The sequence below is a fragment of the Schistocerca serialis genome, chromosome 1 (genome assembly GCF_023864345.2).
Source record: "Schistocerca serialis cubense isolate TAMUIC-IGC-003099 chromosome 1, iqSchSeri2.2, whole genome shotgun sequence".
Lineage (NCBI taxonomy): Eukaryota > Metazoa > Arthropoda > Insecta > Orthoptera > Acrididae > Schistocerca > Schistocerca serialis.
Genome location: NC_064638.1, coordinates 499,124,703 through 499,143,035, shown reverse-complemented (window position 1 = coordinate 499,143,035; position 18,333 = coordinate 499,124,703). Strand labels below are relative to the sequence as shown.

General features: G+C 39.8%; 1 protein-coding gene across 3 annotated transcripts in view; it reads left to right on the top strand.

Annotated features, from left to right (window-relative positions):
* The window catches only part of LOC126474037 (SWI/SNF-related matrix-associated actin-dependent regulator of chromatin subfamily A containing DEAD/H box 1 homolog), a 182,422-nt gene that overhangs the window by 109,002 nt on the left and 55,087 nt on the right, over nucleotides 1-18,333 (top strand). For all 3 annotated transcript variants that reach the window (XM_050101456.1, XM_050101462.1, XM_050101448.1), the window contains exons 8-11: nucleotides 8,673-8,869; nucleotides 15,922-16,060; nucleotides 16,199-16,334; nucleotides 16,479-16,616. In XM_050101456.1, the coding sequence (XP_049957413.1) occupies nucleotides 8,673-8,869; nucleotides 15,922-16,060; nucleotides 16,199-16,334; nucleotides 16,479-16,616 (610 nt within the window). The remainder of the gene's footprint in view (nucleotides 1-8,672; nucleotides 8,870-15,921; nucleotides 16,061-16,198; nucleotides 16,335-16,478; nucleotides 16,617-18,333) is intronic.

Genomic DNA, 18,333 nt, shown 5'->3' with positions numbered 1-18,333 from the left:
CTGAGCTACCGAAGCACGACTCACGCCCGGTACTCACAGCTTTACTTCTGCCTGTATCTCGTCTCCTACCTTCCAAATTTTACAGAAGCTCTCCTGCGACCCTTGCAGAACTAGCACTCCTGAAAGAAAGGATACTGCGGAGACATGGCTTAGCCACAGCCTGGGGGATGTTTCCAGAATGAGATTTTCACTCTGCAGCAGAGTGTACGCTGATATGAAACTTCCTGGCAGATTAAAACTGTGCGCCCGACTGAGAGTTTGGAAGGTAGAAGACGAGATACTGGCAGAAGTAAAGCTTTGAGTACCGGGCGTGAGTCGTGCTTCGGTAGCTCAGATGGTAGAGCACTTGCCCACGAAAGGCAAAGGTCCCGAGTTCGAGTCTCCGTCGGGCACACAGTTTTAATCTCCCAGGAAGTTTCTCTAATGTCTTGTTTCTTTTATGACATAATGTAAGATCTTTTAATGTTTTACACATACGAACGTACAGGTTTCCTACGTCATCGTAGCTGCGCAAGCACGGCGACGCCTGTTATCTGGCGCTCTTTGGCAACTGTTGAAACGAATATATTTCTAACAGGTCGTGGGAAAATATTCCGAATGGTTGTTTGGAAAGCGTTACTTTCAAAGTAAATTTCCTTTTACCCTAGGTGAACTCTGTGCGTGAATATCTGATGAGTTTCTTAAAACACAGTGCGTTTGACTCTCATTCAAAAATCAAATCTTTGAGGACAACCATTTAGAATATTTTCGAGCCCAGAAGATCAGACATTTATGCCGATGTTAAAAATTTTACTGATACATTTGTGAGATGTATCTTAAAGTGGAACACGTGCAAAAAAGATCAACATTATGTGTGAAAGCTTAGCTTCTCTTGCAGTTTATTGATCTGAGAGACCAATATTATACGTAAAAGTGTTTCTTTTCTTGTAGCAACACTATGTACGAGGGCAGTTCAATAAGTAATGCAACACATTTTTTTTCTGAAACAGGGGTTGTTTTATTCAGCATTGAAATACACCAGGTTATTCCCCAATCTTTTAGCTACACAACACTATTTTTCAACGTAATCTCCATTCAATGCTACGGCCTTACGCCACCTTGAAATGAGGGCCTGTATGCCTGCACGGTACCATTCCACTGGTCGATGTCGGAGCCAACGTCGTACTGCATCAATAACTTCTTCATCATCCGTGTAGTGCCTCCCACGGATTGCGTCCTTCATTGGGCCAAACATGTGGAAATCCGACGGTACGAGATCGGGGCTGTAGGGTGCATGAGGAAGAACAGTCCACTGAAGTTTTGTGAGCTCCTCTCGGGTGCGAAGACTTGTGTGAGGTCTTGCGTTGTCATGAAGAAGGAGAAGTTCGTTCAGATTTTTGTGCCTACGAACACGCTGAAGTCATTTCTTCAGTTTCTGAAGAGTAGCACAATACACTTCAGAGTTGATTGTTTGACCATGGGGAAGGACATCGAACAGAATAACCCCTTCAGCGTCCCAGAAGACTGTAACCATGACTTTACCGGCTGAGGGTATGGCTTTAAACTTTTTCTTGGTAGGGGAGTGGGTGTGGCGCCACTCCATTGATTGCCGTTTTGTTTCAGGTTCGAAGTGATGAACCCATGTTTCATCGCCTGTAACAATCTTTGACAATAAATTGTCACCCTCAGCCACATGACGAGCAAGCAATTTCGCACAGATGGTTCTCCTTTGCTCTTTATGGTGTTCTGTTAGACAACGAGGGACCCAGCGGGAACAAACCTTTGAATATCCCAACTGGTGAACAATTGTGACAGCACTACCAACAGAGATGTCAAGTTGAGCACTGAGTTGTTTGATGGTGATCCGTCGATCATCTCGAACGAGTGTGTTCGCACGCTCCTCCATTGCAGGAGTCACAGCTGTGCACGGCCGGCCCGCACGCGGGAGATCAGACAGTCTTGCTTGACCTTGCGGCGATGATGACACACGCTTTGCCCAACGACTCACCGTGCTTTTGTCCACTGCCAGATCACCGTAGACATTCTGCAAGCGCCTATGAATATCTGAGATGCCCTGGTTTTCCGCCAAAAGAAACTCGATCACTGCCCGTTGTTTGCAACGCACATCCGTTACAGACACCATTTTAACAGCTCCGTACAGCGCTGCCACCTGCCGGAAGTCAATGAAACTATACGAGACGAAGCGGGAATGTTTGAAAATATTCCACAAGAAATTTCCGGTTTTTTTCAACCAAAATTGGCCGAGAAAAAAAATGTGTTGCATTACTTATTGAACTGCCCTCGTATATTAATTTAAACCATTACCTTTTCCTGTTTGTGTGTTCACACTACTTAACAGTGATGTTATTGGCTGACCATATCACATGTCCTATGCTCTGAATACCCATTGTCATTGGCTGGCGAGATCGCTGAACATGAGCTACGATTGGCTTACAGAAGCTCATTGGTAAGTTTTACAGTTCTGAGGAAAAGTATACTGTTACTTAACACGTAAAAGTATATTTTCATCTGGGAGAAAGTGTATTTTTAACCTGTAAATCCGGGAAAAATCCGGGAATTTTTTTTCCTCGTCCACGTATACACCCTGTAATTACTCGTAAAGAGTCTACAGTATGGACATTAAGAATGCATATAAGACGTGCAGGCTATATAGAAAGAAAAGAAGGATATACAAATACACCAAATATATATAACCATAAAACGTATTAAAATATCCTCAGCCAAATACCCATGTTATTAATGTATTCTACCACCTTTTTGGTAGCATGCAAGAATTTGGAGCAGTCTCTAGAGAAAGCTGTCAGTGGGTAATTTTCAACTGTATGTTTTACAGTTTGCCTAGCTGCGTCACAGTCGCACTTGGGAGAGTTGATACAGTGAGTCAGTACAGCTGCTACCATTTGTTCATGTTCTATTTAGAGTAGCCCAGATTTTGTAATGCTTGTCAAATCCAGATTGTGTGGTGGTGAGGCAAGGCATATTATTAAAGGCAGAGAGTGACTGTTTGGTCCACTATTTCCAGAGATCATAGAAGCTGAATCAAATTTTCACCCAAAACTGTTGCACATTTTAGGGGTTGACGCTAGAGTTCAGTCTTGTTCTCTCGCTGCCGAGGATGCCATCATGAATTTGTAGAAGATGGTTGTTCTCGATCTTTTTGAGTTCATTAATGAGTGATTGCCCCTGTCACACATGGAGAGGACCTATTTTCCAGAATGCATTTTTCACTCTACAGTGGAGTTTTCCCTGAGAAGGAGAACTTCTGTGAATTTTGGAATGAAGGGAATGAGGTACTGATGGAAGTAAAGCTGTGATGATGGCTCATGCATCCTGCTTGGGTAGCTCAGTTGGTAGAGCACTTGCCTGCAAAACGCAAGGGTACAGAGTTTCAGTCTTAGTCTGGCACATAGTTTTAATCTTCCACGAAGTTTCAGGAGCTATTTTGCTTAGTGCAGGTAGCCAATAGGATGGGGCCACCTTTATTATGTCTGTTATGTGGTGCATAGTTTGATTCAGTTGGACATCTGTCCAACTAGTGTGAGTACTGTTGAGACAAACCAATGCACAATATTCCACTACCAGATAGACTAGACCTAAAACTGAAGTCCATAACTGATGAAGTGCTTGGCAGGAGCTGACAGCAGTTTGTCATGTGCTTGGACATGTAAATAGCGCTGCCTAGTTTCTTAGTGATTACTTACAGGGCTTTGTTGTCTTTCATAAGGTATCAGAAACCTTTTGGCTTCTGTGTTTTGATATAGGTTTTTCTGGACAAAGGTTCCTTATTTTATTTTGTTGCGGTTTTTGCCTCTTGATTCTATTGCATTGTCTCTGAAAGTTTACCAGAACATCACAAGAAAGTTAGATATTTTGGAACCCAAGAACTGTGAACATAAGTCGTGCAATCAATTTTTCAACTCATTGTAAGTCGGGAGATAGTGAAATAAATGAAAATGCTATGTTTCCAAATCCCCCCCATGAACCATGGACCTTGCCGTTGGTGGGGAGGCTTGCGTGCCTCAGCGATACAGATGGCCGTACCGTAGGTGCAACCACAACAGAGGGGTATCTGTTGAGAGGCCAGACAAACATGTGGTTCCTGAAGAGGGGCAGCAGCCTTCTCAGTAGTTGCAGGGGCAACAGTCTGGATGATTGACTGATCTGGCCTTGTAACATTAACCAAAGCGGCCTTGCTGTGCTGGTACTGCGAACGGCTGAAAGAAGGGGAAACTACAGCCGTAATTTCTCCCGAGGACTTGCAGCTTTACTGTATGATTAAATGATGATGGTGTCCTCTTGGGTAAAATATTCCGGAGGTAAAATAGTCCCCCATTCGGATCTCCGGGCGGGGACTACTCAAGAGGACGTCGTTATCAGGAGAAAGAAAACTGGCATTCTACGGATCGGAGCGTGGAATGTCAGATCCCTTAATCGGGCAGGTAGGTTAGAAAATTTAAAAAGGGAAATGGATAGGTTAAAGTTAGATATAGTGGGAATTAGTGAAGTTCGGTGGCAGGAGGAACAAGACTTTTGGTCAGGTGATTACAGGGTTATAAATACAAAATCAAATAGGGGTAATGCAGGAGTAGGTTTAATATGAATAAAAAAATAGGAGTGCGGGTTAGCTACTATAAACAGCATAGTGAACGCATTATTGTGGCCAAGATAGACACAAAGCCCATGCCTACTACAGTGGTACAAGTTTATATGCCAACTAGCTCTGCAGATGATGAAGAAATTGATGACATGGATGACGAGATAAAAGAAATTATTCAGGTAGTGAAGGGAGACGAAAATTTAATAGTCATGGGTGACTGGAATTCGTCAGTAGGAAAAGGGAGAGAAGGAAACATAGTAGGTGAATATGGATTGGGGGGAAGAAATGAAAGAGGAAGCCGCCTTGTAGAATTTTGCACAGAGCATAACTTAATCATAGCTAACACTTGGTTCAAGAATCATGAAAGAAGGTTGTATACCTGGAAGAATCCTGGAGATACTAAAAGGTATCAGATAGATTACATAATGGTAAGACAGAGATTAAGGAACCAGGTTTTAAATTGTAAGACATTTCCAGGGGCAGATGTGGATTCTGACCACAATCTATTGGTTATGAGCTGCAGATTGAAACTGAAGAAACTGCAAAAAGGCGGGAATTTAAGGAGATGGGACCTGGATAAACTGAAAGAACCAGAGGTTGTACAGAGTTTCGGGGAGAGCATAAGGGAACAATTGACGGGAACAATTGACAGGAATGGGGGAAAGAAATACAGTAGAAGAAGAAGGGTAGGTCTGAGGGATGAAGTAGTGAAGGCAGCAGAGGATCAAGTAGGTAAAAAGATGAGGGCTAATAGAAATCCTTGGGTAACAGAAGAAATATTGAATTTAATTGATGAAAGGAGAAAATATAAAAATGCAGTAAATGAAGCAGGCAAAAAGGAATACAAACGTCTCAAAAATGAGATCGACAGGAAGTGCAAAATGGCTAAGCAGGGATGGCTAGAGGACAAATGTAAGGATGTAGAGGCTTGTCTCACTAGGGGTAAGATAGATAGTGCCTACAGGAGAATTAAAGAGACCTTTGGAGAGAATGAGAACCACTTGTATGAATATCAAGAGCTCAGATGGCAACCCAGTTCTAAGCAAAGAAGGGAAGGCAGAAAGGTGGAAGGAGTATATAGAGGGTTTATACAAGGGCGATGTACTTGAGGACAATATTATGGAAATGGAAGAGGATGTAGATGAAGATGAAATGGGAGATAAGATACTGCGTGAAGAGTTTGACAGAGCACTGAAAGACCTGAGTCGAAATAAGCCCCCGGGAGTAGACAACATTCCAATAGAACTACTGATGGCCTTGGGAGAGCCAGTCATGACAAAACTCTACCATCTGGTGAGCAAGATGTATGAGACAGGCGAAATACCCACAGACTTCAAGAAGAATATAATAATTCCAATCCCAAAGAAAGCAGGTGTTGACAGATGTGAAAATTACCGAACTATCAGTTTAATAAGTCACAGCTGCAAAATACTAACACGAATTCTTTACAGACGAATGGAAAAACTGGTAGAAGCGGACCTCGGGGAAGATCAGTTTGGATTCCGTAGAAATGTTGGAACACGTGAGGCAATACTAACCTTACGACTTATCTTAGAAGAAAGATTAAGAAAAGGCAAACCTACGTTTCTAGCATTTGTAGACTTAGAGAAAGCTTTTGACAACGTTAACTGGAATAGTCTCTGAAGGTGGCAGGGGTAAAATACAGGGAGCGAAAGGCTATTTACAATTTGTACAGAAACCAGATGGCAGTTATAAGAGTCGAGTGACATGAAAGGGAAGCAGTGGTTGGGAAAGGAGTGAGACAGGGTTGTAGCCTCTCCCCGATGTTATTCAATCTGTATATTGAGCAAGCAGTAAAGGAAACAAAAGAAAAATTCGGAGTAGGTATTAAAATTCATGGAGAAGAAGTAAAAACTTTGAGGTTCGCCGATGACATTGTAATTCTGTCAGAGACAGCAAAGGACTTGGAAGAGCAGTTGAACAGAATGGACAGTGTCTTGAAAGGAGGATATAAGATGAACATCAACAAAAGCAAAACGAGGATAATGGAATGTAGTCAAATTAAATCGGGTGATGCTGAGGGGATTAGATTAGGAAATGAGACACTTAAAGCAGTAAAGGAGTTTTGCTATTTGGGGAGCAAAATAACTGATGATGGTCGAAGTAGAGAGGATATAAAATGTAGACTGGCAATGGCCAGGAAATCGTTTCTGCAGAAGAGAAATTTGTTAACATCAAGGATAGATTTAAGTGTCAGGAAGTCGTTTCTGAAAGTATTTGTATGGAGTGTAGCCATGTATGGAAGTGAAACATGGACGATAACCAGTTTGGACAAGAAGAGAATAGAAGCTTTTGAAATGTGGTGCTACAGAAGAATGCTGAAAATAAGGTGGGTAGGACACGTAACTAATGAGGAGGTATTGAATAGGATTGGGGAGAAGAGAAGTTTGTGGCACAACTTGACTAGAAGAAGGGATCGGTTGGTAGGACATGTTTTGAGGCATCATGGGATCACAAATTTAGCATTGGAGGGCAGCGTGGAGGGTAAAAATCGTAGAGGGAGACCAAGAGATGAATACACTAAGCAGATTCAGAAGGATGTAGGTTGCAGTAGGTACTGGGAGATGAAGAAGCTTGCACAGGATAGAGTAGCATGGAGAGCTGCATCAAACCAGTCTCAGGACTGAAGACCACAACAACAACAACAACAACAACAACATGTTTCCAAATAGTTCTAACAGATTACAATAGTTCATAGTTTCTTCTTCGTGACTTGTGTAACGACTTAAAATACAGTATTTGGATGAATAAAGTTCTTTATTTATTTGTGTGTGGTTGTACCCTTGCTGGTTGCACAAGGAATGTAGAACAAGATCATGTTACACATTTTTTTGGATTCTATAGTTGGGGGACTGTGAAACCACGAGTAGGCGACAAGATGTTAGATGTCAACAGTGCGTCACATTTGTAGAGCTCAGAGGCTTACCCACACTGTAAAATGGGATCAGTAACAGTTCTAAAGCCAGAATACAGTGCTGGCATGAGCTGAAGTGTTTCAGAGCACAGTGTTCAGCACTCATTATTGAACATAGGGGCTGCTCAGTTAGAGATACCATGTCACAGATTGCGCAATCCCTCCCGCCGGATGTTTGAGTCCTCCCTCGGGCATGTGTGTGTGTGTTGTTCTTAGTCTAAGTTAGTTTAATTAGTGTAAGTCTAGGGACCAATGACCTGATCAGTTTGGTCCCTTACGAATTCACTCACATTTGAACATAGGGTTCTGCAGCAAATGACACCTACATATTCCCATGTTACCCCAACGACATTCTCAATTATGATTGCTGTGGGTGTGAAATCATTGAGATTGGACTGATAGGTCAATAGAAATATGTTGCCTGATAGAAAATCAGATTTCTTGGTACATGTACATAAGGGGTTGCTTCCAGATATGCCAACACCATCATCCAGGTAAATGGCTGCTCAGAACGTGTACAGTTACTCTGATACAGGTGATTGGGAGCAGTATTATTGTACGGGACAGTCACATGAGCTTCTATGGGACTGTTGGAACACATTTGGCGTGCTATTGAGTGACAACTCTGCATATACAAATCAGTGACTCAAAATTTACAGAATTGCCGCTTCCAAAGGCTGACTGACACACTATTAAGCAGGTCGTCATAATGTTTTGGTTCATATGTGTATTTCCTTTCTTGCTTAGTACAATATAGAAAAAGGATTGTACTTAAAATCTATTGGTATAATGATCAACATAAAAAATAAAAAGGTTATGAGTTAACTACCAATTTTAAACTGAAAATTTTTAATCAATCTATACTCAGGTGATAGCCCATGCTCAAATGAGGTTGTGTGAACAGGTAATTAGTTTTGAACTTTGTTAGTTTAAAAGGGGGGTGAATTTTATTTAATTCGTACAGCAGGCAGAAGCATATTTTGGCACAGTTGGTAATAGCTTCAGTTCTCAGTGATGTACCTGTGTTATTCTGATGAATTAGCTTCTCAGTGAAGCATATGCTTCTTTTTAAATGGAATTTTGTGTTAGAATAACTCCAAGATTGACTTGTCAGGTAATAACTTTAATTCATTGTTGCAGTCTCAAGCTAACAGCTTATCAGATGGTTGGCCTAAACTGGTTAATGGTTCTACACAATCAGAAGGTCAATGGAATTTTGGCTGATGAAATGGGACTTGGAAAAACTGTCCAAATAATTGCATTCCTAGCACATCTCAAGAAACTTGGGATCGCACAAAATGTTCCTCACTTAATAATAGTACCTTCCTCAACTCTAGGTAAGAATTTCTTATTTGCCTGTTGAAATATCCAATCAGTCGAAGGGATCAATGGAAAAAAGTGCTAACTCACAGTTTAGTTTTGATTAGAATGATCACTTTATCTTATGTGTTTTTTAGTTCACCACAGGCCTGCTACATTAATTTCCATATGCACCACTAAAAAGTGCTCTCTGCAATATTAATTGTTTAGTCGTATCATATTTATGTCTTTGGCTTTGAATTTTACCAAACATATTATTTGCAAAACCGCAAATAATGCTCTTAGAGGTTGGTACTTTCTTCCACCAATCCGTTCAATCAAAAATACTAAAAGAGTGTTCATGTTGTGACTTGATGTGGCAGCAATTACTATTTACTATAAATAAAATATATGCCTAGCACAATGTTCTTTATCAATAATGGAGAATTAATCATCTGAAACCAGTGGCATTATTAGGATGTGGTATGAAAGTGGAGCAATGTAAGTTTTCATTCCAAGACGACCATCATCACAAAGGCTGGTAGTTAGTTAATTTTCCTCTGAAACTTTTAACTGTTTCAAAATTTTCTGTGTTGTTTGATGCAAGCCTTTCTCTCATATGGACTATAATTATGTAGCGATAAGACACAACCATACAGATATATAATGTCTGTGGCATGACTAAATTCAGCTGCTGGAAGTTTGTAGCAAGATACTACAGCAGTCACAACAGGAGAACGACGAGCATGCCAAACTGGACTGCCTCTGCCATCCTCTCCTCATTTGGCACCTCATTCGGCCACAGCCTGCCCATCCTGAGCATTCATGCTCGAGCATGCCATGTCTGAACACTCCTGGGTGAGCAAAATCCCCAATCTGCAGACATCTGCTTTGGTGCCCTTTTCAACAGTAAAGCCCCTCTGAGCTGGCAGGTTAAGTCATCTGAAAGGCTGCTGGGTGTCCCTTCTGCACTTGAACCTCTTACGGACTCCGATATTTAAACAGGTTTGACATGACGCGCTAAAACATGTCTACAGCGACCGTCATATGAACCTGAATTACTTAAGCATGTCTGGTGTTGCTCACATCTGCTAGGAATGGAGCTCCAAGAACACATTGATTGCGTCTGTGTTTGAATTGTGCAGGCCACCGCTTGACCAGGACCAGGAACTTGTTGGTAAAGATTGAACTGACCGTGACACACATAACCATACAAACTCCCGTACATCTTCCATTACAGTGCCTGTTTTGAACACCTGCTCAAGGTGAGCCACTCAGTCCTCTATTTTTAAGGCATTACTCGAATGTGCTCAACCATGACCTCACATTCTCTTGGTCAACTGGTGAAGGTTTTTGTGTTCTGATTTGCTGTTTGATTCACTTGCTTAGCTCTTCTGGCTGCAGTGATAGCGATATTCTTGGCTCCTGCCACTTCCAATTTAGCTTAACGTGTGTCTCTTTTTAGTGCCAATTGCAGCTTGTTTTGCTTCTATATTTTCTACAGCTTTCCCCCAAGTTCACTAATTTCAGTGAAAATCCGTTTAGTAAAGTCTTCGAAATTTGCATCAATTCTCTTTTCTGTCTCTTCCCATCTTTTATCCACTTCCTCTCTTTTTCTTTCCATTTCTCTAAGAAAAGCTAAAATAAGATCCTGTGGAAGTTCATATGCAGTACCATTAACTGGGGATACAACTCTGGAGTTTCGTGTGTTATTATCCTAGCACCGACTGACTGACCAGTTTGGTTGTAACGGGTTCTGGATTGTTACAATGGCTTCAGTAGGTTCCCTACGGGGTAGCTCAGTGGAATCTGCATTATCCTCAATGGAGTGTGCTCTTTGCGTCACCTAACAACCTCATCTTACTCCGTGTCAGAATTCAGAACTGAATGAGATTACCAAACCACACCAATAAGTTAGGGGGCAGAATCATGATGTTATGTGAATCACACCCATGAATGTGACTGTTCAGCAGACAAATGCTGTCCTGTAGATTTACTCTTTAAATGGAACACAAAATTTATCAATCATGTATGTTAATGGAAACCAAACTTGTAAATAATCCTCACTTGATAGAAGTTTCGGCAAGAATCTAGTACAGATGACACTGCATGGAATCTAGTGTGCTTCTGTATTTTGAGAAGTGGGAGCAAAAAGAACAAGTGAAATGTTTAATATCAATTAACAAGTGGGTATTCGGATGTTGTACCAGAATCCCACCTAAGGAGGCAAAGGGGTTCTAAGAATGCCACCACTGAGAAACCTCAGTTCTAATTTTGGGTAGCTGAAAAATCAACCAAAACCCTACTGTATGATGTAAGGTAGCTTGCTGATGACAGCTGCTAATTGTGGTTGGCCATTACCTTGGAGAATGATTGAAGCAAAAAAAAAAAAAATCCGCTAAGTGTTTGTTCCAGGGGCCAGACAGTTGAAACTGTGAACAAAATTATTTTGCTGCAAGGGCAACAGAGTACTCAGCCAATCATCACCAATTATGACCTTACAACAAATTTGTCTTAACTCTCACTACCATACTCTATCAACCTTGGCACCAGTACCATTCCTTCCCAACGGTTACTGCAAACGTGTGCTGATATAGCAGTCGAGCTGCCTACCGTAGCCTCCGTCAGGACTTTGCGCGGGAAGCTTTTTGGTGGCGGGCCAACGGAATATGATAATTGGGTTGCAGCTTTGTGTGGTGCCTTTCTGTTGGGTATCCAGTGGAATTTGGTAACCACTTCTCTGAAATGTCCCAGACAATAGGAAAGCCATGGTGCTGAGCTGGTGCATTTCAGCCCAAAACATGAGGATTTTGTAAGAAAACTGCCTCCAGCCATTGTAAAAATAGTGAGTGTTCGTTGCTCTGGCCCCTGAGATCTGATATCAAAAGAGAAAGCTGCCAGCACGGTGTCGGAGCTCTGTCTGCAATTCCCAGTGACCAGATGTCGCCCCTCCTGCTCCTCACAGCCCAAAAGTTCCCACGCATCTATGCGAAATGAACAGAATTACAATATGCATACATTCTACTCCCAGTCATGTACATGCCAGTACATAGCATCCCATTACCCGCTTTGCACGACAGTGTACTACAGCTGTGAAATGACATTAATATACATGTGTACAAATTCAGATCTTAGAAATGCAAGAGAGGATAGTTTGATGGCCCTAAATAAGTGTGTGAAGAGGCCAGAACACCTGCCACCGTGCAGAATGCAATGGCATACAGCCTCTAGTAGGACCTTGCCTCTCATTGTGGTGTTCGAACCAACCTTCTACTTGATGACACCTTTATGTTGTATTCTGAGTATGATAAAAGAAGAGTTGGAATGGTGTAAAACTGAGAAAGTGTGAAGCCTGTTAATGGAAGTCATAAGGACAAACAGGATAACTAGAAAATTAAAAGAAGTTATGGGACCATGAGAAGTGAGACAAATAGATATCTCTGTTAGCTCGCTGGGCAAAATATTAGCCATCCCCTTAAAAGCCACCTCCTAAGAAAAACAAACTGGTCACTTCAGAGCACTAAATGGTGTAGAACTGGAGTAAATTATGGGATTGTAGTCGTGTGAAAGTGCTATGCGATTTTATGGAATCAGTGCAGTAATGTGGATCTACATGGCGGAAAGGACCTGTTAGATTTGGGTGTGCCCCTGAACACACCATAAGTGAAGTTGCCCTTTTTGTTGGTGTATCAACACATACTGTCCAGTGTGTGTACAAGGAATGGTGTACCATTCACAGCCATATGTTATGGTATAAGAACAGTGGTCATGAAAGGAGCCTAATGGACAAAGATCGAGCCCAGTGGACAAGGATTGGACACATGTGTCATAACTTGTAAATGATCCTAACAGACTGGAATTGGAGAAGAGTGTCATGCCTTGTCAAACTCAATAGATTTAAAACCTGATAGGGCTTGCTGCTGTCAGTGAAAGCTGGTCCATCGCAACCAATTTCCGAGTGAACATTCCGAAGAAAATTGCATGCAGTGGACATTTTGGGTCAGGAACCTAGGAAAATGGCATTACTCGTAGCAGCATGTAAAGCTGCTCATCTTCGTGAGCCAAACGGTGGGTGGTAGCTGGTGAACCGTGCTGTTTGGTCCACTGTGTTAGGATTTTGCCTCTTTTTCAAATGCTACAAAGCATCAAATGCACCAGCAGCCAAAGGAGGCATTTAGCCTGCAGTATGTGGAGGGTGTAATTCGGGCTGGAGATTTTTCTGTTGTATTTTTGAGATGTTTTTCATACTGTGACTTGGGCCATTATTCAGGATATCATGGGCTTGAACCAGGATGTTTATTCCAACATTCTCGGTGAGTATATTGTGGACAGTCGTGTCTTTCAAGATGACATCAGTGTTCATAGACTACGCGCATAAATTTCTGATTTGACAAACATTCTTGCATTCTGTTGCACCTAGACTGAGTCATTAAATCAATCCTATAGAAAATCTTTGGGGCTATTTGGAACAGCAGGTGAAATATAGCAATTAATATCACCTCAATTTGGTAGCTCTGTGGGATGTAATCATCACTTAGTAGCTTTAGCTGTATGTTGTGTAGCTGTAAAAACTTGTCCACTCTCTTCAACGATTCAGGTTGTTCTCAAAGCTAGAGGTGGTGGTACATGATGTTAGCGTGGTGTCTCCTTGGGGGTGGTAAATTTTTTGTCCTGTGTGCTTATTTATGTGTGCGTGCTCGCATGCTTGTGTCCACACATAGGTGCATGGGCATGTAGTTGCATATGACTCTTAATACAAAAGTCTATAATCTTGAACAAGTACATCTATCTATCTGGCTTGGGTCATTGAGTAGTTAAAAAGGGAGGAGCAACTAAGGAAAATAAGACTGACTACTTTGTGGTAGCTTACTAAGAATAAAACTTGAAAATCTAGGGACACTGGAGAGGAAAGAAGAGGTCAGCTGGAGTGCACAAGTGTCTCACTCAGAAGTTTAGCCGATGAAGCTTAGTTAGGGGATGGGTTCCCATTTTCAGAATTTTGGACTACTGTCGCCATGAGCTGTCGTTCATTTAACTGGGTCTGTACCATTATGTTATACAATTACTTCTTTAATGTGACTTTATGCATTGATATGTGGCTGTCAGTTTATGCCTTTTTCATATTGAACTACCTTTTAATAATAATAGTGCTACATTAATATAAGGCATAAGAGTGTGTGTTTGCAAAATAGATACAGTAAAATATTTAAGGGGTTAGGACGTCAAATGGGCCGTCTTGGAGCAGGAGAGGCATCTCAGGACATTTTAATTTCCAGTGTCTATACTGTTACAAATAAATTCATAAAACTTTGTCAGCATCACCAGGAAGGATTCAGGATTTACACTCATTGCAGTGGAAGTTCGAAAACATAACAAAATAAATTTTTTTTATGTGCGAAATCTCATCATTTTTTCACTTACTAATGGCTGCATTTGTTGCTGTAGGTACACTTTCCTTCATAAGTTAGAGAGCTTCTTCGATGAATTTTGCACAGCATACATACCATACTCACAGGTGTATGAAACTCTAGAATTTACTTAATTTATGAAAAAAACGAATGAACTGTTATATTTTTAAACTTCATGTTTAGAAAAAACACAAATTTTATAGTTAATTACCTCAATTTTTACCACAGTTTTTAATAGATTTGGAAAATTCTAGAGTTTCATACACCTTTAAGTATGGTTTGTATGCTGTGGAAAATTCATTGAAGAATCTCTCTTAGTTATGAAGAAATGTGTACCTATAGCAACAAATGCTGCCATTAGTAAGTGAAAAAAATGATGAAATTTCACACGTAAAAAAAATTACTTCATTATGTTTTAGAACTTCCACTGCTATGAGTGTAAATTCTGAATCCTTCCTGGTCATGCTGAATTTATTTGTAAAAGTATAGACAGTGGAAATTGAAATGTCCTGTGGTGCCTCTCCTGCTCCAAGTCGGCCCGTTTGACGTCCTACCCCCCTTAAGGACCTCAGAGCAAGAATGCATTCTATCAGCAGCGTATGATGAAAACAGAAGAGCCGTAATTTGTTATTTGTGTTATTACCATCCTTAACTAATCATGCAAATTTTAAACACACAAGGTGTTATCAAAAGTGAAGAGAATTTTTTAATTTTGCGAACTTTATAAATCCGATTTTCAATTTTTTTTATCTTGTTGGTACATCCGATGTATGTTTGCACGTTTTCAACTATTTTGAATATTTTGCTTACTGTTGACAGCTGAAAAGGTTAAACGTGCTTTCAAGTGCTCATCAAATTTTTACTTTCCAAACTCGTGGATCACATGATTTGAATTAAATTTTATTTGCAAAATGGAGTAAAGTGTAGCACCGCATTTGAAACATTGATCATGAATTTTGGTGAATCTACTACCAGTAAGACAAGAGTTTACGAGTCCTACAAACATTTCAAAGAGGTCCGAGAAGATGCTGAAGGTGATGACCTGGAGGCCCTAGCACATCAATCAACATGGAAGAAGTAAAGAAAAAGGTTCTGGAAAATCGCCGAATCAGCATCAGAGAGGTTGCTGATGTTGTTGGCGTATCCTTTGGCTGATGCCCAGCAATTTTTTCAGATGTTTTGGGCATGAAATGTGTAGCAGCAAAGTTTGTTCCAAAACTGTTGAATTTGGACCAGAAACGATGTCACATAGACATCACCCAGAAATTGCTGAATGAAATCGACAACAACCCAGAACTTCTAAAGGTTATAATTGGTGGCAAAACATGGGTATATAGGTATGACATTGATACCAATGCCCATTCCGAATGGAAACCACCTGAAGAGCCAGGACTGTAAGTTGGGACATAAATTTTCTGTATGCTTTATCATCTGCTGGACAGTTTGACTAAAACAAATTTTTAATCCTCATTATTGTTGCAATTGTTCCCTGTTTTATGGAAACCATTCTATGTGAGCGGAACACAGATTCAACCATTTTAGACTCCTTTGTTTTTAAACTGGAGAGATAGAAAACATGTTGATCAGAAAGTAGCAGAAAAAAAAGCTGATAATTTATATTTCGCAGATCATTACATTATTTAATAATCCACCTATTTGTGTATGTTGCTATTAATTTCTAGATAATTGGAGCAATGAATTTGAAAGATGGTGTCCATCTTTACGTGTTGCTGTTTATTATGGACATCCTGATGAAAGAAGACTAATGCGTGTTAAGTGGATCAAGGGCGGCATGGATGACGTTGATGTTGTAATAACAACGTAAGCATGTAATAGTTGGTGCTTTCATTATTCTACCATCTTGACAAAATAGAATAACATTTAGATCATTAAATGAGGTACTGATGATGGTTCTATCTAAATACTATGCTGTCAGTAATATATTTGTTATTTTCATAGGTATACAGTCCTAAACAGTTCACCTGAAGAGAAAAAACTGTTCCGAGTGTTAGAAGTAAACTATGTCATACTAGATGAAGGTCACATGTTAAAAAATATGACAACTCAGCGATTTGAAACACTGATGAGGATAAATGTAAGTTCACAGTTTAATTTTCAGCATGTCATAGAGCTACTGTTTTATTTTAAATCAAAATTGTTTTATATTTTTATGTTTTTTTTAATGCAGTTATAATTTTAAATAATATTTTATGTGTTGTCTTTTTTTTTTTCATGAAAGGCGAGGAGAAGAGTATTGTTGACTGGCACCCCAGTGCAAAATAATTTAGTGGAACTTATGTCGCTGTTAACATTTTTAATGCCAAATATGTTTGCTGGAAGAAAAGAGGATTTAAAAAAGATATTTTCAAAAGGGCAGGTGTGTACTTGTTCAGTGATAAAGGTTTTTTTAAAGGATTATCTTTGTGTAATCACTTTCTATAAATATCCAAAGATATTTCTTAATTGGAAAAATCTTTATTTATTTATTTATTTATTTGATTAGCCATCCGTAGACATTTTGCAATGTATGGATGTTGTCAGTTTGGATACAGTGATTTTTGCAGATACATTGACACTTTTATATGCATTTACAGATTATACAAATACAATGACATTTATCACTTAAATTACATTCAAACAATTAAATATTCACTTATTGTTTAGAAACAGTGTTCCTGAAAATATAGTTTAAGGGTTTTCTGTAACAGTACATGTTGTTAATTTCTTTGATGTCCTGTGCAGCTTGTTATACATTTACAGAATATACAATACAATGTCATTATGTCACTTAAATTACATTCAAACATTTAAATATTCACTTACTGTGTAAAAACAGTGTTCCTGAAAATACAGTTTAAGAGTTTTTCTGAAACAGTACATGCTGTTAATTTCTTTGATTTCCTGTGGCAGCTTGTTATACAATTTTACACCCTGATACAAGAAACTTTTTTGGGTCTTATGCTTGTTTCTCCTATCTAGATGAAGGCAGTGGCTTGTTCTTGTGCTATAGCTGTGTAAAATGCTGTTTGTACTATAATTCACTATATTTTTCTTTATATATACTATAGTGTGGAACATAAATAAACAGGGAACAGTTAGAATACCAAGTATTTTGAATAGTTCTCTGCAGTGAGCCCACTTACTGCTTTTAGTTATAATTCTCACTGCTCTCTTCTGCACTTTAAAAACTGTTTGTAAGTTGAGTACATTATTTCCCCAGAAAATTATCCCATAGCTTATGACTGAATGTACATAGCTAAAATATACAGTTCTTAGACATTCATCGCTGCATACTGAGGAGAGAACTCTAAGTGCGTAACACGTTGTAGATGTCTTTTTTGTGAGTTTTTTTACATGTTCACTCCACCTAAGCTGGCTGTCAATATGCAACCCTAGGAATTTTGTGGTGGGCACTTCGTCTACAGAGGTGTTATGTAGCTTTAACTTTAGGGGACTGTTTTTTCTGTTTATTCTAAAGCGTATGCTATTTGTTTTCTTAATATTTAAGGTCACTTTATTCTCTGTAGACCATTTGTAGACATCTTTCAGTGATTCATTACAATTTTCCAACATTTGTGCTGATGTCTCACTGGTGATTATAATATTGCTGTCATCGGCAAACAATATCTTCTCTCCATGTCGGATATATTGTGGAAAGTCATTTATATAAATCAAGAACAACACCGGACCCAGCACACTTCCCTGAGGGACCCCAATATTAATATGCTGTGGATCTGACAGGTGTTTTTCTATGAACTTTGATCTACTGGAGACATGCGAGATCTCTACCCACTGTACTCTATTTTTAAGGTATGAATGGAACCATTTGTTGATTACCCCTCTTACTCCTAGTGCTTCTAACTTAAGTAATAGATTCTGGTGGTCAACTGTATCAAAGGCCTTTGACAGGTCAAGGAATATGCCAGATACATAGTTGCCTTCATCCAGTGCTTCTAGAACCACTTTAGTGAAATGTGCTATTGCCATTTCTGTATCTCTGCCTGGTCTGAAACCAAATTGGTCATTTGAAAGAAGGTTGTATTTGTTTAGATAGCTCATAAGTCTGTTCTTCATTATGGACTCTATTATTTTGG